General features: G+C 38.7%; 1 protein-coding gene across 8 annotated transcripts in view; it reads right to left on the reverse strand.

Annotated features, from left to right (window-relative positions):
- DCLK2 (doublecortin like kinase 2) overlaps positions 1-24,341 on the reverse strand; it is an 82,637-nt gene extending 58,296 nt beyond the window's left edge. For all 8 annotated transcript variants that reach the window (XR_007630243.1, XR_007630242.1, XR_007630241.1 and 5 more), the window contains exons 1-2: positions 23,782-24,341; positions 12,417-12,751 (exon numbers count right to left, since the gene is read on the reverse strand). Coding sequence is in view for 5 of the 8 variants with exons in the window: in XM_050327281.1 (XP_050183238.1) it covers positions 12,417-12,751; positions 23,782-24,196 (750 nt within the window). In the remaining 3 variants the exon portion in view is untranslated. The remainder of the gene's footprint in view (positions 1-12,416; positions 12,752-23,781) is intronic.
- Positions 24,342-24,938: the final 597 nt, after the last annotated feature.

A 24,938-nucleotide genomic window follows, 5' to 3' on the forward strand; every position in this document is an offset into this window, starting at 1 on the left:
CCCATGTCATATTTAGAATGAAATCACTTCAGGGATTTCCAAGGCTGTCTTAATATAATAACAATAATAATAATAACGCTACAATAGTTGAAGGAAAACAAGCAAAACTAATGTATATTGAATCCCAACAGAGCGGTGATGGAGATGGGTCACCATGAGTTAGAAGAAGGCAGATAGGAAGTTTCTGTTCAAGAGGTGATGGACAATAAGTAATTTGCAACCAGCAATTTTATTATCACCGTTTTACAAATTAATTGCTCGTCAAGTGCTACATACTACAAGCATATCTATGCACGAGTGAAAACATGCAGGTATTTTTGAAAATCAGTTTCTCAGAACTTTAACTTTGACTTGAGTATTTAATTTTAAAATAGTTGAAATGTGCTCATAAGTTCACAAATTTGAAGCACAACCTAACATATCAAATTCTAGGAACTGTCAGTCAGATTTAACCAAAGAATCTAGTCTAGTGGAATACTTGAAATGAACAACCTCTTTCAACTACACTTTCTATTAAAAAAATTTTCTGTAGTTTTGAGGATACAAATTCTGATATCAATTTCATTTATGTATTTAACAAAATACACAAACTCAAGTGCATATATATATATAGTGAAGAATTCTACTCAGTAACTTTTCTCAGTGAAACCTGGTAATACACTATTAGAATAAGAGTTTCCTTGTTAATATTCCATTTCACAGAAAACCTGACCTTTCTATTATAGCAAATGACAATTTAAAAGAGTACTTCTATAAAATAAGACAGAATTATAACTTGTTCCCTGACAACTGAGGACAGTTTACAGATAAGGTCCTCACACAAACATTCAGGTGTCATACAGAATATGCAGCCCTTAGCTAAAAATAAAAATTTTTGAGTATGCTAGTCAGACTAAAAATGACTCATGGTATGAAGGAACATGAATCATCTAAAACATTTTGAGACTAATTATATATGGATATATAAAACACTGAGGAAAAAATGACTTTAAAAACAGCCTCTAACTTCAAGACTCATCCCTAACAAAGTCAATTTACAAAAGAGGTATTAATATTTATTCCTCATGTCACACCTGACAAGGTTCTTTTAATTCAGTTCCAAGTCAGTTTTGAACCTCACATAACCCTTTTTTTCCATCATAAAAATGAGAAAGTGTTGTAATTCTTTTCAGTCTACTAACAAGGATTCACAGTTGGGTCTGCATGTGAAAATATTAGAACCTAGTTTTCCCCCCTATCCTTCCCCAACACTTACAGCAACTAAGAATTGTTGCTCAGAGCAATGATAATTTTCACAATACATCCTGTCCTGTTGACAGGATCTGTATCAATTCCCATTGGCTTTGAAGAGAAGGAAAAAACACAGAGATTACAATTTTGAAAAAACTTTGGGAAAAGCAAAAAATTCCATTTAAAAGATAGCTCTGCTTCTAACTATCAGCCAAACATACCAGATGACAGGCATATTTTGCCTTGAATGCAGATGTGATTCCAAGAGAATTTCACCAATAAACTCCGCCACAGATGAAGGGGGAGAAGAAAAAAAACAAAACACAACCCACATGAAAAGATTTGGAAGCCATTTCAGATACACGCTGCAAGCTTGGAAAGGGTGAAACACTGGGGCCTCATATTTTGAAAAAATACCCTATTCTCACAGTTTTTGCACTGTCCAGAAAAACATAACTCAACGTGCACTGAGCATCTGTGTCCAAACACTTGAGAACAGCCAGAGCAGGTATGCATGTCATTTTCCTTAGTTTACCAGTTGACTTTTTAAATTATAATTTATCTTTTGTAACCAGAAGAGTACATACCAACTATCTTCTACATGACAGCAATGTTTTCTATAGGATAATACCATGGACTATTCCATTTCCTCTCTTCAGGGAGGTTTTTGATAAAGACACAATGCCCTCCAGTCCCAGTCCTGCTGACGGGGCTAATGGAATGAAAGCTGCTTTTACTACTTAGTTAAGAATCCTTATTTAAGCAATATGGGTAAACTTTTTGAATTGAATTGATAAACAATTGAATTGAAAGTTTTCAATTTAGAAAAGCATTTAGACATTATCAGACTTGCATCTGCCTCACAACAGATGAAGAAAGAAGGTCTAGGATGTGACATAAGAATGTTTCCTACAGTGTGAGCGTGAAGTAAGAATCTTGGAGGCCTAGCTATTAATAGGTTTGGAGTTCCTCATCATTCTGGAGGCATGCTGGGTTCCAAGTTGATAAAAATCCCTGCGGTGGTTTTTACCACTAATATGCAAGCAGCAGAGTAGCTTTGCATACCTTGACTGAGTAGTACTTATACAAGGATTAAGGAGGAGTAAAGCAGAGAAAGAAATGCAGCTGGATGGCACTGGGCTCTGGCTGTTCTCTCTCCAATCAAGGTACCTCAGTAAAAGTACAAATAGCTGGGAATTCACCCATTATTTCTGTAATGTGTATGGGGAGTAAAAAGAATGAAAAACCCCTCACTAACAGTTCAGACAGCCAACAACATAATTTCAGAAGGGTTTTTCCTCTCCCCTGTCACAGAGGTACTACTGAACATTGAGTTTACAAAGTACATCACTGTTCTTCTACTTGTTCTCGCTAAAAACTACATCCAAATCTGTATAATAATTATTAGTTCTAAGAGTACTCAAAGCCTTCTCAGACCCTAAAAACTTCTCAAAAAACAGCTTTGCATCTTGGACTGCACCTTCTCTCACGGGTTTCTTGATAATGTGTGACAGAAGACAGCTATGAGGTTCTCACACATCCGATTATGTACGTCAGCCCAGAAGCAAGAGCAAATCCCTGTCAGGAAAAGGAAGATTAGTGCTTAAGCTAGAAGTGTGCTCTTAAGCAGGTGACAGACTTCAAGGACTGAGGTAACTCCTTGTCTACAACAACAGCCACTCTGATACTAAAACTGCAGGAAATAGTATTGTTTGCATATGAAGACCAAGGAGGACAAAATACAGAGCTTCATCCTCTTAGATTTCATGAGTTTACAATATCCATTTTGCTTTAAGTAAAAATGGAACATATTCTAAAATTTACAAGTATATATTAAAGTAAGTAACAGAAATATGCTCTAGTATGTAATTTTTTCCCACACTAATCTGTTGTGACAGACCTTGCATAGGTATCTGCAGGAGACAGATTTCCCTGCTTAACCTGCCAGGTTCCAGGGAAATGTAGAGAATACTTTTCCCTTTGAGGCATAAATGTCAGCCACAATGAGAACTGACCAGAATTCTTGGCTACTAGGAAACTTCACCGTGCCATGTTTCCTCTCACACTCATATAAAGCCAACTGTGGTATATGAATTTTGTTTACAGAGATTTATTTTTGAGTCAGATGTCAAGTACACCAGTGTGTTCTCTTTGCAAATCCAGGCAGAACACTTTCCAGTATCCAAGACATTTCCAAATGTATGCCTGTACAACCACACGAGCATATTCTAAGTGTCTGTGTTACTGGGTCACTTGCAAAATACAGGGAGAATAAGGCATGCTTATCTCCCATGCTTGAATCTCTCTTGTTCAGTTTTATTTGTACTAAATCAATCAGACCCTTCATTTCTCTAGAAGAGAAACTGCAAGTTTCCACATACAAGAAAATGGCACCTTCAGAAGGCACTTACAAAGAGGATTCTGGCTGTTTGATACTTTTTAAGTTATAATCATCTTTGTTTCTCTTAGCTAACTGGTCTAATTTCTAATAATTTTACCCATAACTCCCTAAGTAAGTACTAACTGCGTTAAGACGGGCAAAGCCAAGAAATGCCAAACCTACTAACTCAAAAGTCCAACTTCCCACTTAGTTTATGAGTTATGTTCTATTATTTTTGCTTTCTTCTGAAATACTTTTGTTTCTCTAAAAAGCCTTTCATGATTACGGAGATATAGTGTGCCATGTATCAATAAACAAAATACCAAATAAACAATATGAACAAAATAAACATTTAAGAACGGGGCACAGATCGTGTATTTCCACAACAGAAAAAATGGCTGTTGGTTCTGTGAACAAGAGAAGTACTGTAAGAACACTGATTTTCACTGCCTACAATGAAAACACTGAGTTATCACTCCTTCCTATGCAAAGCTTACAAACTGCAAGCTGTAAACAGGGTCACTGTCCCATTTAAGTGCTGGGCAGCTCTTCCCTTTTAAAAGTTGGCTTATGTTGCTCTTACTTCACTATTATTTTAGAGTCTTCAAGGCTACTGTGCTTAAAGGCTCACTGCCCATTAATCAGTTAGCAAAATTTTAAACATTAAAGATGAATAGTCTCTCTCCTCTCTCTGACACTCTGTTTCATGTTTCTTGCCATTAATAAATGACGTTCTCTTCCACAATAAATTGATGGCACAAATATAAAAGTTCATATTTTAAGATTTCAGCATTTTTGCTTCAGTGGACTTAAGAGATGTTGACAATCTGATTACAGATTGTCAAGCAAGAAGAAACTATTGGTCCATCAACCTGACAACCTGGAATACAAATCTTAAAACTAGAAAGTCTGCTTAAAGACTCCATTATGAACAGGAATGGAGAAAATTCAACCTTGATAATTTTTCAAATGTGATTGGTAAATAGTTTTAAGATGTAACAGGTTCCTTAAAGAAAATTTGCATGTTGTAATATTATAATATAACAACTGTTTACTGAAGTAACATAGGGTAATTTAATTACAGGAAAAAAAATTTCCAAGATCTTAAAGTAATGAGGAACCTGTGACACAAATCCTAATCTGGCATATGACAGCTGCAGAATGAATTCAAAAGATTTTTACCAGACTAATTATCTGTTAATGGCCAGGCTCAGCGGGACATAACAAATTCCCAAGGTTTAGTTTCCAAGTCATGTGATTCAATCTTTAGCATGGCAGATGGCAGACAATGACGGCATACCGCTCTTTTATTCCAAGAGCTACACACACCATTTCTGTAACCCATCACTAAAATTATTGTAATCATACATCAACAAAGATACGACGCTACCACTGGTGACACCGCTGTTTTTGCAGTGATTGTTTCCCACACTGTGCAGCATGTCATTTTTATTAAGCGCTGTCAGCTCTTGGTGTGCACAGACAAAAACTGAAATCCCAGCAGGATTTATCCTCTCTATAGATCCACAAAGACTCCAGCAAGTTGGATGTCACTTTTAACAGGACACACATGCTTGCCGTTAGCTAAAATATCAGCAAATTTTTTCAGTTGCCATGGTCTAATTTAAAAGTGTTGACTTCACACCAGGGTCTGATTTTACATTCATTTTTAGAAATACTCTATTATTTTAACATCACACTTCACCAACCTGTTAGTCTGATGACAATGGGTATTGCTAATTACATATCTAAACCACACCTCACTGAAAAAGATTAAACTCACACCTAGTAGACACCAGCCATTACATTCCCAGCAACATTACACCACATCCCTGAAGCTAGAATTATGCATCCCCGTGGGAAGGAAAGAGATACATTCTCTAGTCTATCTGTACTGTACTCTGGGTTATTGATCTCCAGAAAGTAAGAATAAGACCCAGGGTTTCCCCCGCTGTGACAAATTCTAAAGACCTTTGTTCCAGAGAGCCAATTTTTCCAGTGCTAGACTGTGGCTGTTTCACATGGCATGACCTTTATTTCTTGCATATGCAACAAAGCTGAAGAGCTTTCTCAGCATTATTGCTCACTTCCAGTTTAACACACTCTCCTGAGATGACTCACTAGACGTTCAAGGTTCTGTTGCTTTTTTAATCCTTTTTCCGTAGCACCTTAAGCATCATAATTTTGCTGTTTTGAAACGAAACTTACCATTTTGCATTTTCTTTTTTCCTTAAAATTGTAATTGGACTGGTAATGTGATCCTCTGACAACTAAAGCAAAAATTGTAGATACTCTCTAGGCTAAATCGTAACCCCCACATTAAATTCCTGGGGCCTTTGCACTGCTGTGTGTAATGAAAATACTTTAGAAAGTATTCCATGATGAGGTATGTACCCAGAAAAAGATTTCTATATTTTCACGTTTAGGGTATTTTTCAAATTGCTTCAACTAGGACAGGCCATGGTTAATTTCAGGTTAGTTTCAGATAAACACTTCCTTCCATAAATAACTACAGATGGGAATATCTCTGTCCACAAACAGAGGCCAAAATTATCTCCACTGCTTAAGTATGCTATTTCCTCCTTTCTTCCAGCAATAAATAACTTTAGTTTCCAGTTCCGAGCATACCGACTGAAAGTCTGAACAAAAATACCATGTAGCAGTGTCCATGGATGAATTCATTTCCTGCCATACAGACTTCCTCAAGATTGGAGCCACTTTGGAGCCTTTGTTTTCAGTAAGACTTGCAAGATTTGTATCCCACACTGACTAAACAGAGTTGTTCTCTGAAACAATTCTATCCTCTAGCACAGGCCCAACTTCCCTTAAATCACGTTTCACATCAAACATGAGAAGAGGCGTGCTAGACCTAGGATAAAACTTACTCTAACTGTAAACCCTGCTGTTTGAATTCTGTGGGATGTGCACACTTTATTATTAACAGGTATTCAGATTTTTGTTACTTTAGCTTAACAGCTCTTTCAAAGTAGTAGATGACCTTCAGTTACCAAAAACACCCTAAAACAATCAGTTTTGAGAAACCTTAGAGACTTAAGCTCCAGTTATCTGCTCAAAAAATAAATCTGCAAACTCTCCTCTTCATTACTCCTAATTTTACTGTGATTATTTAGTACAGAGTTCCACAGGATTTGATCTCAGCAGTAATACTTTCTTTTTCTATACACAGGGAAGTCACAGAAGTAATTTTCTTTTTGTTGCCAGGTTTTTTTTCTTGTTCATTCAAAAAAAAAAAAAAAAAAAGCTTGTTGATTATCTTCCTATAGTCTAAGCAATCCCATTTCCTTCAATCTTTATTCATAGAATATGTTTTCTTAAATCTTTTTTCTCTTTTCTGAATTTTCTAAAGCTGCCTCTGGCTGGTCTCATTGCATTGAGTAGGACAGGGCAAAGTGGGCACTATGACTGTAAGTTCCGTATGGATGTTGGCTTTCCTCTCCTGTGCATTGACCAGTGACACCATTAATTCATCTTCACCTGCGATCCTTTACCACATTTCCTATCTGCATTTTTAATAAGCAGTGAGTGTAAAATTACTCAACCTTCTTTATCCTATGCTATTTCTGCATCTTGCCAAGATTATTCTAATCTTCTGTTGTCCAGGTTTTCTGTAGCTCATCTGTTTTGTGTGTTCTTTGTATTTATTAAGAATATCCTCCGTTCCATCTTCCAAGTCATTTACAGACTGGCATAGAAGCAAATTCATTGACCCCTACTCAATATGAAATTCCAGTTTAGCAGTGAATCATCAATAAGCACTCAAAACAACACCATCCTAACTGTGCAGTAAGTAATGCATTTTCTGGACCATGCTTTCCTAGCTGACTGATAAGAAAAGACAGCATCCAAAAGCTTACTTCAGAAACAAGGAAGTAGCCACCATTGTTTCCTTCCCTTTGTCTCTCTCTTTAAAGACAATCTAAATATAACTTCTGGTTTCATTTCCACAAGATGTTTTACTATTTGTCACGCAGTAATAAGGAAAGACTCCTTGCCCAAAAATGCCAACTTTCTGTGGGATCTGCAATGCAGAGAATTGCTCTCTTTGCAGCTGCCACTGACTTTCCTCTAACAATACATAAGCCTTTCAAAAGTTGCAAGATATGCAAGGGCTTAAGCATTTCTTCCCTTCATACATGCAGATTAATGCAAAATTTCAGCTTAAAATGGTATGTTAAATTTCAATAGAACTAGAACTGCAAAAGAAGCTGGAGATTTCTATATTCCTGCAAAATTGCCCGCAGCAGAAACTCAAATCTGTGTGATTTCCAAGACATTTCTACAGTGCCTGCCTAGGTTAGAGCCTGAGATGCAAGATAAAAACTGTTTTGGCTTTAGCAGCTTCCAACTACAAATAATACCTGCTAACACTGAGGCAAATTTCTATTACAGTTGTTTCTTAGCCTGCAATGAGATATCAGTGATGTAACAGGACAATTAAATGATATAAGACTAAAAAAAAAAAGTACATTTAACTCCTAGAGCCTGGTTTCTTAAGGAACCTTCTCCTTAGGTAGGAGAGAATTGAACTAAAAGGAAATATTTGCTAAAAATGCTTAGTTAACTGTAATAAAACTATTTTTTAAAAATCATCTCATACTATATGACTTCACATACAAAACTGCAAAACTGAGAAAACCAAAATTCACACGTTCTAAAATTTGTCTCAGTACTATACAGTCAGATCTCACTGAGATTAAGACTGCAGTAAAAATACTGGAATTTAGTGGAAATTTACAGATCTGAATGACTGAAGGTTATGTGCCAAAAGAACTGAATTAAGAATATGGGGAATATCTGTTATACTAAAAAATGAAATCTCTCCTGCTCATCCCTTGTTTTGGTTTCTGCTCTCTATGATGGGCATGTTAACTGCAAAGCAAATACAAGATTCAGTGTATAGAAGCTATCCTCTCGACTAAGAATTTTCAAATCTCCCAGTGAAAAATAAAAAAAATTACTGGGAAGAGAGCATGATGAGCCTGATAAATACATCTAAATGTAGTATCTACTTTCTTCAGTTACCAAACTAGTTTTCATTAGCAGTTTATAAAAAAACTTCATTAACAGAAAATTGGGGAGCTTTTCGTTTCAGAGACAGCCAACATCATACCTATGACCCACCAAAAAGTCCTTCAAACTAACGATAATCTGTAGTGCATTCTCACTGTTTTGGGAATGGAGAACAGAAGAGGTGGCTAGTCCACCTTTTCAATTTTGTTATGGCTATTAAGCCTTCAAACTGCAACACACTGCAAGCCTAAAAAGTGTGAAAATTTAATTTTCTATTGTGTGTCAAATAACACATGCTTCAGAGTTCTGCATGGTTTTTTGTGATCTTCTCACAGGAAATTCCCCTATCCCTCCCCCAATACAATTAATGCTTTTAAACAAACAGTGCAGGTAGCTTACCAATAAGTTGCTACCCCACACTTTGCCATGACTGAAGCTTGACGCTTGTTTAGCAAGAAAGAAGCCCTCCATTCTCTTCAGGGTTAGCAAAGAGTTAACTTCCCAACTGGAGAAGGTTCAGTCTGAGTGTCCTTGCTTCACAGTAGGATAGTGACAGATTCCAGGAAAAACGCAGCCAAGTAAGGAAAACACTTCGGTCAAGCAAATATATTAGGCAAACCTCAATGTCAAAAGCACAAAGACTGGAATAGCAGAAGCCTGCACTGCAAGCTTAAAGCCTAGTTACTTTATCAGAAGTATTTTTCCTTACATAGAAACCATAAAAAGTCTTGAGAGGTAAAAGAAGTTGGTTCCTCAATAGCTTGAAAGTTAAAAGTCAGCCTTGCATCAACACAGTTAAAAAATAAGTCTGTACTTGAGGCTACAAAGCACTATGTAACTAATAAGTTACAGCATGTTGAAACTGAAGATAAAAGGAAACCTTGTAAATATAAAATCTTACAATTAAAAGCTAGATAATTGTCTGTCTTCACACACAATAAGCAAGGAAAACATCCAACTCGGATGTTATTCTCTGTGTCACTATTATCATCAAGATGTTGCTATACTCAAGATTAATGAATTCAGAAGCGTAAATAAAAACTATTTTGAGGACATCCTTTCTGTTGTACTGCTTAGAAAGACCTCTTCATAGATTCACTGATTTCATTATCATTTCTTACTACACATGTCAAATACTTCTACTGGAATACAAAATCACCCCATAAGTTAACAGAACAACACATTTCTCTAATAAAAGGACATGAATTTTATATGTGCGTGTTTTAAACACCTGAATTTCAGCATCAATTTTGTATTAAACAGAAAATACAACCTAAATTTGTTCTCTACAAAAAAAAAAAAAAAAAAAAAAAGGGATTTCCACAGAGATAAAAACATGAAGGAGTAGGGAAAAGAAAAAAGTCAAACCCATGAGAACACAAGAGCTACATTTACAGGAACATAGCCATTTACAAAATGCCTTTTTTTTAATGGTTGCCTTTCAAGCTGTGCCAACACTACAACAAACATAAAAGATCTGCCTCTCTAGCACATTTAGAAGAATAAGCAATTACTACATTAGAGAAAATAGGCTCAGAAATTTCCACCAATTGGTAATTAGCAGCAAAGCAACTATTTACGTGCCAAACCCGAAAAAGCCCTTGGGCAGCAACCTCTACATATACCAGCAATGAACAAACAAATAAAAAAAAAAAAAAAAAACAACTATTACCTCAAACTGGGGTCAGTCCTTCACTTTGGGGAAAAAGAAACAAACAAACAAAAAAACCCAGAACTCTCCATCTTCCTAGATTTGGACTGGAAGGCTTTTTTGAAAGGGTGTTTAAAGCCATAGGTCTCTCTGGGGCACTACATTTCATGACCACTTAAAACATGATTTCACTATGGTTGTACAAGCAAAAGGCTCCTTCCCAAAGTCTACAGTAAAGCAAAAGTCCTTTCTTCCAAATGAAAGGGAGATCTCCACATTTATTCACTACTACTACTACTGCTGCCGCTGAAAATGTTTGCACAGAGAGTCAGCTGTAAGGAACAGCTATCTGCAGGCTGTTCCCAGTGAGAACTAGGGATTTCTCAATCCTGCTTGAGAACACTTCTACATCTGCAGTCCAAGTTGGATCATTGCCTTTACCACAGAAAGCAAAGGAGGAGGTACTGCAGCAATAAGGAATTTCATTTTGGTGCATTCCCAGTGATTGGTCATTCTCACCATGGACTGAAGACAGCCATTATCCACCATGAATGATGGTAACACGCAAGCAGTGTATGCGAGATTTAATGTTAATTACTTTTATTGTTCTCTGATGCACTACTGCATCTTCGACATCAATGCAGATCAGTTAATTTCTACTGCATTAACAATGCAAAAGAAGAGGTGAATGTGAACTGAGTCTCCTTTCCTGACTCGTTTGAGAAGATTAAAAGCATCTCATCCAAGACAGTAACAGAGGACTTCATGGCCAGAAGAGATTAACTCCTGCATAATAAATATCCTCAAAACCATTTTATTATGAATTAAATTAAACATGACTGAAAAAACGTTTCAGATGTTCCTAGGAAGGATTCTGTCTTATGAAGTAGTGTTAACAAACCTCATTTAAAATCAAACCTATTAGAAGAACTAAAGACCATATTATAGTGCTGCCACCAAATACTGAAGTCAACAGCCTCAGTGATGCATTTACCTTGCTACATTTAATACTAAAATCCAGAAGTTATTCTTTTCATGTATTTAATTATAAGAAGTGTATCCAAGCACACAGAACATAAACAGAGACAGTTCTCATATTGAGGTCATCTAAGTGCACTTGTTCTGCAATACATTTCCTAGCAGCCTGCACCACAAAAAGGTGTTTTTTAGGTAGTCTGTAGGATTACAACCATTATAAAAGCCTTGACAATAAAAATTCCTGCATTTCTGAACACAACTGAAACTTTTACAAATAGTTCATGCAAATATATAGGCATGTAAGTGTACAGAAATATCTGTATAATTCAGGTACCCAATAACAAATGGGATCTACTTTGCAGCCTGTGTTGCTCTATTACTAAAGTCACAATGCTGTCAGAGTTCCACATCAGTGTTGAATAAAAGTGTCGAGTATCAAAGTCCTGTTCCACAAAGGGCTGAGTCATTAACCTGACTGACCAACAGCAAATGTTTCCCTGACACTTTAAATTGGTGCAGCACAACACTCTGTGGGACACACTGTATTTCTGCAGGAGAATACTGACCTACTGAACCATTAATCATGGTAGCGTGTTTTTGCAGTGGTAAAACTAAATGCAAAAAGGAAAGTTGCAGAGATGTGACCACCCTCCCAGAATTACTCATTTCAGATGAAATTCTACACCTCAGATCACGTCAGTTACTGCTACCTGAGTAGTAATCTATGGAAGTGAAATAGAAGGAATCATCAATATTTTTCTTCTACTAGTCAGCACTATCTAGTAGCCTGAAAAGAAGACTCTGCTTCTGAGAACACATAGGTATTTTAACAAGTTTTCTTTCAAACATTTCAAATAAATTGCATTACTAAAGCAAAAGGCACTGTTTTAGCAATGCAACAGGGTTGGTACAAAAATATGTTTATTTCTACTTAGAATATAAAGATCCACTTATTTTGCATTATAAACAATCCTAATTTTGTTGTATATATTAATATTTCAAAACAATTTTTCAAAGTTGATGTTTTATAACTGTCCTTATTCAAAAGCAGGTTAAAGCATACACAGTAAGAAAAACTCAAGTTATGAAAACAAAGCAGTTAGATTAACTCAGCTATGAGATGGTCATAGCAGTTTATTCTCCTACCTGCTTTCCATCCAGAGTACAAAGTCTCTTGACTACACCAGAGTCTAACTTAATGGCTTCGGTGATGTCATTCAAGACCTGTTCAAAGGAGTGAGCAGTCTTCTTATTCAGCAGAATTCTCACAGCTTTACGTGGTTTTACTCCACTCCTAATAACAGTCACTAATTTGGGTTTAATGAAATCTTTACTCTCCTTCACTTCACTCTTCGTGGATGTCAAAGACGTCAAGGATCGACTGGACCCAGTCCTTATGTTCACACACCAGTTCGGATTGACATTCTTGGTGTAATCAACTTTGCGATATGGTTCATTGGATGCACATACATAACTTTCACCTGCAAAAGAAGATGACATTTTCACAATTTAAGGAGGTTTGCAACTACTTTTTGTCAATCTGAAAACAAACGAACAAATTTTTCAGGAGTCATTTTCCTGTATTTCAACTACAGGTCATTTTAAAAGAAGGACTGTAAATTATCAGAGCTTTCCACCCAAACAATACTCTCATAGAGTGGTTTCAACAGGTTGCAAAAGACCTCTGGTTAAGAATTAAAACAACAAATAGTAAGGGGTAATGAGGAGGTTGAAGATATTTCATGTTTCTTTTGGATTCTGAGTAATTCTGCAAGTGCTTAAATTACTTGAATTCACAATACATGACGTTAGGAGCATTTTCCTATAGCAAATATCCAGGTCCTTCCCTTTATATTCCTCAGTCATATACTTCAAGGTATGTACACACATATATGAGTTTATCTTAAAAATAGCAACTTTTAACAGAATAAAATTCAAACATCTCAAGATCCATACCCTGAAAGACACATAAATTTACCAGGACTTACTGCCCTTCTACCAAAGATACACTGTTGAAATATATTCACTTCTGGATTTTTAGACCTACAAACACCTGTTGAGGTTACAAATGAGTCTTTGAGACTACAGCAGTATAATAGGACATTCCCATTTTTAATTTCTTATCTAATTCAGTCTCCATTGTTGAAGTCACAAAAGGGAGGTCAGAGGACAAAAAGATGTTATCACAGGCTAGTAATGCACACCATCATATCAAATTACTAATGGCAGCAATCATGATGCACACTGGTTACTTTTCTCCATTTCTTGACACAACGCAAAGCTGGAAGCTAATTTAAAAAAAAAAAAAAAAAAAAAAAAAGGCAGTTTTCTCTTCAAACTGCTGCTTGTTGTTTACCATAACTCATAACATCTGACAGCAGTATTCAAGATATAAACCATGACAAAGAACATCTTTAAGTATGGGTTATTCATGTAAACCATATCCTCAGGGTCTCACCAAATGACATCCCAAGACTTCCTCAAAGAGGGTAAGCTTCGCCAGAAGGATGAAAGGTTAAGCATTCCAAACTGACAGAATACACCACTCCTCCAGTCAAAAGAACTACCTATATCTTAAAAAGCTTAGCCTGTTCTAAGATTAAACTTACATGCTAAAGGTCACTGGTGGAACAAACCAAACTCATCTCTTACACACAGAGCAAGATGAGTCAAGAGTAAACATACATCTATTGGACAGTATTGTATGAGTCACAAAATGTATACTCATGTTTAGATACATACTAGAAAACCTTTAAACAGTACTTTTACTTTCTGAACTCTAGTTTGGAGAGTTGATTTATCTTAGAAGTTGTATAGCTTTTTCTAAAAGCAAGATGCTAAACTACTTTCAAAGTCTTGAAGAATTACTGTGAGTTGAAAGACCTTTCTATTCCTTTTCCAACTAATTACACTGCTTTCTAATTTATCTTGTATTTAAACCTTCTTGAAAGTCTACTTGCTGTATTTGAAAGAACACAGATTACACTGAAGTCAAGTGAACAATGACTTTGTTTGGGAAAGTCTGGCAGCCAGTTCTGCCTCCACAGATGTCACTAGGACTGCACTCCACCAAGGTGCTAAGAAAAAATTTGGTGTGAGGTTCTGTGGATGCCACTGCCTTGCCTGTATTCTTCCTCTTCACTCATCCCCATCATTCCTCCTCATATTCATAGATCAAGTGGTGCACAAAATAGAAACCAATACAGGTAAAACCAGACTCCTCTTTCCCCAAAAAATTAGCCAAGAGAACATGTTTTCAGCCCATAAACCCCTTGAATAGCAGCTTGCATGCTGCGTGCACACTAGCACTAATTTACAAGTAAAGGGGAACAAAAAACCCCAAGCTTCACACAGCTTTGTAAAGACTGTGGTGATCTAGAAGCCTATGCTGCCCCAGAGTTGCACGCTAGGTAGTTCTCTTCAGACAGCTCTTTCGCTCATCTATCATGTTACTGCAAAACAGCATGAGATATTCAAGTTTTGCTACAGCAGCTCAGCTGCAATAGAAAGCAAAGGTTTCCTCCACTACATCCACTAGATTCAAAAGGCTACACTTGTTTTCGGAACAGTTTCTAACAAGCCATGAAGCTGTCTTTCTCTAAACACAGTGCTGCCAAATAAGCAGCACCTCAAAGAAGCTGGTAGTTCTAATTCATGCCAATTGACTTCCTAATTATACCTACTGGTCATTGTGTTGTTCTCCCCTCTGCAACTACTTTACTGTATGGCATAGAACCCCGGTAGGGCTTAACCCCAGATGGCAACTAAGCATTACAGCTGCTCACTCACTCCTCTCCGTGGGATGAAAGAGAGGAAATCAGAAGGGTAAAATAAAACTCAGAGATTGAAATAGAGACAGTTTAATAGGTAAAGCAAAAGCCATGCATGCAAGCAAAGTAAAACAAGGAGTTCATTCACCCCCTCCCATGGGCAGGCAAGCATGCAGCCACCTCCAGGAAAGCCGGGCTCCATCATGCATAACAGTGACTTGGGAAGACAAACACTGTAACTGTAACTCCAAACATTACCCCTCTTCCTTCTTCTTACCCCAGATTTACAGGCTGAGCACGAAGTTACATGGTCTGGAATATCCCTCGGGTCAGCTGTCCCAGTTGTATCCCCTCCCAAATTCATTTCCCCTGAGCCGACCCACTGCTGGGATGGTGTGAGAAGCAGAAAAGGCCATGGCTCTGTGTAAGCATTGCTCAGCAATAACAAAAACATCCATGTGTTATCCACACCGTTTCCAGCACAAATCCAAAACATTGCCCATACTAGCTACTAGGAAAAAAGTTAACTCTATCGCAGTCAAAACCAGCACAAAATCTCAGGACACTTCTTTTCCATGATTACACACTAAACTTTTTATGGATGCACCTAGTGAGTGATTTGGTTTTGTGTTTGTGTGTTTGTTAAGAATGCCAATTATTATTTAAATGAACAGAAGGTAGTTTAATAATTACTCTGGATGCTTGATATCAGACATTCAACCATGTAAAGTCCCTGAGCACTTGCTTTGAAGTTTATTGAGCTGTATAAGACTTTGGCAATATTCAATCATACTCTGATAATAATTTATACATAAATAAACCTGACAGCATCCTATACCTGCAAATACATCTCTAAATGTGCTGAGTGCCCATAGCATCTTAAAGACTTTACATCAGTTTCAGCACATGAAGTCACCTTTCACTTCAGAGTAACCTCTTCAGTACAGCCTACCCAGGTGTCTGCAAAAGAGTTTTAAATAAATTCTACAAAATACCTCAAAACTGACTATCATTGAGCATGTTCAGAATTATCCTTTCCAACTCAGAAACAATACAATTCCAAGGCCATTAAAAAAAAACAAAACCAAATCACAAAAACTCCAACAAATGCACACAAGATATATCAAAGTTAAACCTCAGGGCTGAAGTTTAAATTAACGAAGTAAAAAAAAAAAAAATCAGAATTAAAGCTATTCAGAAACAGGTTCTCAAACTTGAAATAAATTAATTGTTTTAAATAAAGAAGTATGGGTCCCTTTGCTAGGGGATTTACCATAGAAGAGTTTCAATATGCTATGCTGGCTTTGTTTTTTATGGACTCATAATCATAAAAGGAGTATCTTTTTACTATCATGGAATGTGATCTATCTGTCACAGCTGTACTACAACACCCTCTGGGACAGTAGACATTGACCTGTTACAAAATTTTTGGTCAATATTAATCCAAAAGGATCTTTATTTCTCTAAAATAATGTAAAACTCTTTGACTTCTACTAGTTCCTTTGCTTGATACATGAATAATTTCTTGATTATCTCAATAGGTTGCAATGTAGAAAAAAATCTGCATTTTTTTATTGCTATTTCTTTTCCTTTAAGCAGAGGCCATGATTTCATCTTTCCTGGAAAACAAAACCCAGGAAGTCCTTTCAACTTAAAACAGTGTAATACCTTAAAATAATGAGTATCAAATTATTTGCTGCAATTGCATTTAGCCAACCTTTAAGTTGAAGCACAAACTATTTTAGCTTAAAAGCGGAGAAAAATCTGGCAAAATGGATTGTTAGATTTCCTACAATTGGCAGACACAGGAATGCCTAATTACATGAGATCTGTAGTACATTACAGATTGTTTAGTAAGTGTTTTAAATCCCACACCTGCCAGTCATATAAATAAGCTTAGTGACACAGGTTTTACATGGAAAACAGATTTTACTACTACACGTGCAAGGCAGGCACATATGGCAGAACTAGAGCAAGGACTGTAAGTGAGAAAACACATTCACTGCTTGGTTCATGACTTAAGAAAAAGACAAAGGATGAAGTTTTTACGCAACTGAAATTACTACTTAAACTTCTAATGACTTCACCACCGCCAGGACTTCACCTGCAGTTTCTAAGTTCTACTGAAAATCTTGCAAAATACCAAAAGAAGAAAGAAATGGAATACGATTAGGAAGCCAATTGCTTCTCTCTGAATAAAAAATGGTTTTCTAGGAATAAGGTAAACATTGATTTGTTTGGTTTAACAGGGGCCTACAAGTGATTATTCAACAGAAATAAAAAAATGGCAGGGGTAATTTAAATCACACATATAAAGTTAATGACAGGAAACTTTCCTACAGAATGGTGCACTCAAGATGCCTGGGAAAACACCACCCCTCAGTAAGTAAGCACTAATTTTTGAACCTTGTCCTATTGTTTAAATTATTTTAGTCATCGTCCAAAGCAGAAAATGCATTTCTATATATGTTTGTTTGGAAGAAACACTAAATCATTTGTAAAAGTATTACCTCTCTTTTACATTATATTTTGTAGGTAAAAACCTGAAAGTGCAATATTATAAACAATATTTGCTCACAGCTTTAATGTATGACCTAATTTTAAATCTGGCTGGCATGAACTCATGTATAAATACACACTTTTGATAATCTGCACAATCTTCCAGAAAACCAGTATTTGTAAAATATAACACACAGTACTTCTTTTGGAGGGGAAGTGTTTAAACCAAGCAAATTGATATAAAATATTGTTAACAAATAATAGACACCTTTACAGTTAAAAAATCACATAAATAAGTTTGACTATTTCACTGACTGCCTTGAATGAGATTTTTCATGTGTCTAACCTAAATACGTATCATCCCAAATACAAAGAAAATCTTTTCTGTGACTTCAGTGACATTTTGATCAGGTTGTGGGGTTGTTTGTTTTTTTTTTCAGTTGTACCTCTACCAGCCCTAGAAAGCTGACACAACTCCAAAGAGAGGCATAAACAAATACCTCAAATATTTACATTGCTGACTTCAATATGGTCAGTTTTATGGTTTGAAGCCCACTTTCCACTTAAAATTTTGAAAGATTTTAAAGCGAATGCATACTAGCTTTAACTAGCACCTAGTCACAGCAGTTACATTACTGAAAATAAATACTATGTCTTTAGCTTACAACATTAGCATTAACATGAATGAGCTCCCTAAGTTTTAGGCCAGATCACAAGCTTACTTACTAGTATTACATTGAGATGTGCAGGTAAAGAAGTAAACTATAGACTAATGAAGCAGAAAGATCTATTAGGCTATGCTTTCTTCTTTTTATTTAAATGCAGGGGAAAAAAATGCAAGAATTACAGACGTAGGTTACATCTGGGGCTCTTGGCCCAGTAAACTATTTTACAGCAGAAAGCTTAACCAGGCTGCAGAGCAGTTTTGGCAGAAGTAGGAAACCTCCTTATAAGTTCACATTTTAATTTCAGAGTGTGTGTGCCATCCATCAGATGCTTTGTGACAGTACCCAAGCAATCTAAAAGTGCCAGTTCTTCCACGAAGAAATCCTGCTACCACCAAAAATTCCACAAAGAGAGTATATGCTCACTTAAAAGGAGTAACATCTGCTGATACTTTGGGTCACAAAATAATCAACAAATGAAATAAGTCTACTTCTGATTCTCTAAGTCTTATTAACATAAGAAAATCAACTAGAAGACATGAAACATTGTCTATTAACAAGGAAACACAACCTGCCTCTAAATAATTTAGCTGTACTACATTAATAACCAGATACACTATCCATGAAGCAAGGCCTTTGTGTGCTGTGTATACAGTTTAAGCACACTATCCAGTTTCAGAGAGCTAACATTCTAAACATAACACGTACTATTCCCTCACAACAGGAAAAAACAGATGATGAACACAGAGAATGGATAAAAGAGAAAACAAGACTACATAGGTCAGTCTGACTAACCATAAGCCATAGATCCTCAGTTGCCTAAATACTGTTTTGCTTACTTAAAAACTCATCCACTATCTAACTTCAGGAAACACAGCAGAGTACCCTCTTTGTGTTCTGTAACACAAAGTCAAGCAGAATTCCAGAACAGTATATTTACGGCATGTATAAAATGACTGATCTAAAAATAAAACAACCCCTTTTATGAAGGATTAGGTTATTTACATTTCTCTTTCCTTCCTTTCTTTGAGCAACTTCCCTCCTCATCAGTTTCCTACAACACACTTTCACATCACCTCCAATAACCCTGTATAAATCACGATCTTTCCTCATCTACAGCATCTGAAGTTCCCCATGCACTTTTTAAAACCTGGGATGACAACCCAGAATTTTAGCAGATGACTAACTGCTACTACTTTTCTTTTGACTTTATTTAGACAAGAGGTTCAGATGACAGCTTCCTACAGGCTTTCACGGAATCACAGAACAGCTGAGGTTGAAAAGAACCTCTGGAGGTTCAACCCCCTGCTCAGGCAGGTTAAAAGCTTTCAAAAGACAGTCAATGCCACCTGGTATCAAACCCACCTAATAGCATGTGCCTCCTCCACAGTAAGTAAATAACTCTTTTCAGGGAACTTACATTTCCCCCATCCCTGAAACTAGGATATGCACAGTGGTGGAACTATTTTATTTTGCTTGGATGGGAAGTTAACCAACAATTTCATCTGTAGTGCACATCCACACCCCGTTGCTCCAGAACTGGTTAACTACAATGATTTGAACATAGATTTGGAAGCATATGTTTTTAATCTTTTTTTTTAATCCTTCTTTTATCCTCCCTTTTTACCCTTCATTTGCCTCTTTTTTAACGCATTACAGCTTTTGGCTTCAGCACAGGAAGATACTAATACCTTCTGGAAGAAACAAAAGTAAAAACTGCCTTCTTGGTGTTAAAATCTGCTTGCCCTGACAAGAGAAAATATATTCTTGACCTAATATAACAGTGCACATCAACTAAAATCACAGCTACTTATGCAGGATTAAAATGTAATATGCAGTAACAACAACAATGATCTAAGGCAGTAAAAACTTGGATTGTTCACTGTCTCGTTCCAAAAACATTCTCTTACTCTGTATTAGTGAGGTAGAGCTCATTTCTATAAATCAGATATTGCCCTGTACTCCATGTCCTAGCCATGCATAAGGACTGCCCTGCTCAGATTGATCCCACCTCCTGCCCAAAGATTTGCCTACAGATCCCTGTTGATTGTGTGCACAACTGTGCAGGCAAAACTACTGACATTTTATACAGGACTGTATTAATTAAGCATTGTCATAGGAAGAACAAAGACTCTTAGCAATGCTTCCTACCTAGGGAACGTGAAATATTCCCTATCACATGCAAAATCAACACAACTTTTCTTGCCAGGAATAGAGTCTACACTTAGTTTCCTCTACCAAAATCCAACAGTAACTCCCAACTTTGTAGCAGACCTTTACAATCAAGATTCCCTGTGTCTTTCCACTAACAGGACAACAAAAACAACGGATAGTGAGACAGAACAATGACTGACATTCACATAAAACACATTACCAAGGACTAAAAACCTACATTGTTCTATTACCATTGTATTGTGCTTTAGGAAGCCTGCTTTTTAAAAGAAAACAGAAGGATATAGACAAATAATTAACTTTGACAGAAAATAATAATCCATCTACTATTTCATTTTTGCTAATGAAGGGCAAATCTAAAATTACACATGGAATCTCCCATTCTAAAATAAACAGTAACGTAATGTCTGAGAGTAAAGTTGAAAGAAAGAAAATCATAAGAATGTTCTAATAGTCCCAAACCTCATTCTCTCTTTGGATCTGCCTGCTCAAACAGATCAGGAGCAGACAATGAAATTCTTCCCTCCTCCCTTTCCAAGATTGTGAACACTGTCAAATTCATGAGCCATAATGTTTCCCAATCTACAGGGGCTGGGAATATAAATTATATTTGCCTAAGGCTGGTCCAGCAGAACATGCTTTTTTGAATGTCACATCCAGTTAAGAAAAGCAATATGCTTAAAATGGAACTTCTATTTTTGACTAATAAACATGATCTGGTCAAATTTTTAACTGACTAATCCCATAACGGTAATATTTCATATCCTCAGTATGTCTATGCATTAGCTTTTTTTCTCAAACTGATAACAGTATAACAGATTGCCAAATCTACCCAATCTCCAAAAACATTGAACAGTGACTCAATTCAGGTAGTTTGAATTATTATGATACAGAATTTGATCTTGCCAGCATTTATACCCCTGACAGATACTAGCCTGATAAATGGCAAATGAGCCTTACAGAGCTTGCCTGCACTGGGGCACACCAATATTCTAGAGCTACACCCACAAGCTTGAGCTGAGGGAGGTTTAATGCAGATCTTGTTGGCTTGGCAAGGATTGCTGAGTGCTTACCCTCTGCTCACTTCATAGATCTGCCACTACTGAACCTGAGACCCCATGTCCCAGTTCAACAACACTGATAATGTGCCACCTGACCAGTCAGTGAGGTATTGCGTCACACAGCCCTGTTCCCTCTGGTGTTCAGCCTGTAGCTGGCACACACTACAGCACTTTAACATTTTTTTCCTTTCTGGAAAAACTAAAAAGCAATACAGCAAAACACCATTCAAAACTACTTCTGGTGCTACTGCAGTTCAAGCTTTAGGATAACACCTATGTTCAAGTATTTATTCTAGAGCAGAAATTCAAGCCTGCTGTGCTGTAACTGCAAGAAATAAAGAAAATAAAAACAAACCAAACCCTTTCCAGCCTCTCAAAAACAAAACAGTTGGCAAAGAGCTCAAGGAATGATGGAATCACTACTTGTTTGCTTTCCTTTCTGTATATACTTTCCTGTCTCTGTGTGGTCATTAGACTTACACTGGTGAAATTTTTAGCAGGTTAATGGGAGAACATAGTAATCCAATTATGATGCTACAGGATTTTCTTAAGGTTCATGAAAGTTGTATTGGTCATGGATAGATGGCTAAGGAATTGGGACTCTTTTTTCTCCATTTTTATTTCATTGAGAAAGCATGGACATGGCATTTCGATTCTGACATTTATTCTTCCAGTGAAGAGACATGACAAAGGTTATGCTTTCAATAAATATCTGAAAACAAGTAAGTTTTGCTTTCAATTAACTTAGTGTTGTGAGAGTATACACTGTATTTATACTGTTGACCAGCAAATAACGTTGTCATGAAAGGCTTGGTATCATTTCTGCTGCAACATTTCAAAAGTCACGCCAAGTTGTCACTAGTTTATCCAATTTTCTATTTCATTTCCTTTCATTACCATCACCACTTCAGCCACTCATATTTTTTGTTAGATATGTTTATATTAACCACCAAATCATGAAAAAAAAATATTTATTTCTGTTATCACCACAGGGTCACCATTTCACTATGCAATCATTTCACATTTCTTCTGTTTTCATTGTGGAACAGCCTTATGATAGATCAGATAATGGGGAAAGTCCTCAGGCACTGTTACTATTATGAAATGCACTTTCACGTGTATCCTTTTTGAGGGAAACCACTTGATACAGCAATGCTGTAAGCTCTCCCTTTCTCTTCCATGTTGTGGAGTGGCTGGTCCCTATCTTCCAGTGCCTTTGCTGATGGATCATAAAAAGGTCTTCAGGTTCCCTTTCCCATCAAGTTCTCCAGGTGTGATTCAGCATTGCTTTGAGAAGGGAAGTTTCTAAATCAAAGCTTAAAGGATACACAGCTGAAATACTAATAAGCAGGAGGCATTAGAAGGCCTACAAATCTTATTTCTTCATTAATGCAAATCAGCTACACCTGGCATACAGAGTCACTGGGTCAAAGACTGCAGTGGCTGATGTATTAAATACCTGAGGACAACCATCAAGTGTAAACTGATTGTGAACCTCATAGTGTGCACAACATAACCAACGCATTTGAAAAGCATGTAATGCTGAGCTTAAACTGTATTTTAAGAATTCATGTGAAAACACTGGGGAATTCTGATCCTCATTCCAAGAATTATTATTCTTTACAAACAAAGGGAATATGTTCCATTCTGAAAACAGTACTTCTGGCCCCATTTTGAGACAATCAAGTGCTGCTCTGATCAGATTTGCAAGGTCTACATAACCTTATCAGCTAAGTTCCATTATCAAAAGCTACTAAGGAACAATTCTGAAACACACCGAATTCTATAACATGCTTTTGAAAGCCAGACAAGGTAGGTAATTCCCTCTATTAACATGGACTCTGATCACATTTGAAAATAGGACTTTACACCTGTTAGTTTTAATATGTGGTAGGGTGTAAATACCTTTTTCACAGCACTGGGGCTTTCCGTCTGAAAGCTTAAGCCACTATGAGTCAACAATGACACTTAGAGAATTAAATTACAGGATGTCCCTCTCTTACAAATGGAAGGTAGCCAAGAACTTTACTACAATTCTTGCAGATGAAAAGGGCACCTGCTGCTTAACTACCACCGGAGTCAACTCCTGCATATGAAGACAGCACTTTTTGGGGTCACTGGAGAAGAAGATGGTCCACACTGGGAAAACGAGGCCTACTGCCCCTCAGAGGAGTGGGCAACCCATGCCGCTTGCCCACAAGGGCTCTGTGGCTGCCAATTTTCAACAAGGCACCATCTCAGCTTTGATCCAGGCAGCGACAAGAAAGCTCAGCCCAGGGAGCGCCTGCATCCCACCACCACGTCCCACGGCCGCCTCTTGCCGGACTTTGCCATGCCCCCTCACCTTCCACGAGCTCGTCCAGGCTGGTGAGCTTCTTGCTGCCATCGATGGTGTAGATGGTGCGGACCCCTTGGGGCAGGTTCACGTTGTCCGACAGGGAGCGAGTGAGCTCCACCAGGAGGGCGTCGAAGGAGCGGAAGCGGTCGGGGGAGATGGCGTACACCAAGCCCTTGAAGTACCTGTCCCCGTTGCGGTAGAAGCGGGCTTTGCGCGCCTTCTTCTCCGAGCTGAGCGCCTGCAGGGTGCGGGTCCGGTAGAGGCTGCAGTGCGCGCTGTGCGCCGGGCTGGGCACCAGCCCATTGCCCCTCGGCCCCGCGCCGCCGCCCGACCCGGAGCCGCCGCGCCGCGGCCCGGAGCGCTGCTGCCGCTTGTCCCGCTCCTCGAAGTGCTCCAGCTCGATGCTCCGGTTGCTCGCCATGGGGAGGGAGCTGCCTGCCCGCCCGCCCCTCCCGGCTCTCCGCTACGGGCTGCTACGCCTGCCCCCCGCGCTCGCAAGGGCTCCGGCCGCCTAATTCAGCATCGCGCCCGGCCCCGCTCGCCGGGAGGGCTGCGGGTGAGCGCGGCGACCGACCTGCCCCGCAACCGCAGCCGCCGCTACCCGCTGCTGCGCCCGCCGCCGCGCACAAAAGCATCCCTCATGCCCCGGCGCGGCGCCTCCCGGCTACAGGCGATGCCGGCAAGGGAGCGAGAAGCTCGGGGGAGCCCCGCAGCCGCGCCCCCGCGCCGTGCCCATGCAGGCTCGCACAATACTCGGGTCCCCTCCGCAGCCTCTCCCCTGCTGGCTCTGCCGGGCGGCGCTGGCCGGGGCCGGAGCGCCTATGCCGCCAGCTCCGGCGCTGGTCCTGGATCCGGTCCCGGTGCGGGGGCGCCGGGACCGCCACTCGGCGCTGGGAGCGGCGCAGCCCCGCCGGCTGCTCGGCGGGCAAGGGCGCTGCTGTCGCCCGCCTCGGAAGGGAAGCAGCCGCAGCGGATCCTGCGGGAGGAGCGCGCTCGCGGCCCGGCCGCTGGCGGTGGAACGGGAGCTGGCGCTGGAACGGGCGGGGCTCCCGCCAGGCCCCCGGAGCCGGGCGGGCGCGGGGGCGGCGCCATCTCGGCTCAGCGTCCGGCGCGGGGGCGGTGCTGTCCAAGGCGGCGGCGGCGGCGGCGGCGTTGTTGGGGCG

This window comes from Myiozetetes cayanensis, unplaced genomic scaffold, assembly GCF_022539395.1.
Source record: "Myiozetetes cayanensis isolate MyiCay16 unplaced genomic scaffold, myiCay2020 scf33, whole genome shotgun sequence".
NCBI lineage: Eukaryota > Metazoa > Chordata > Aves > Passeriformes > Tyrannidae > Myiozetetes > Myiozetetes cayanensis.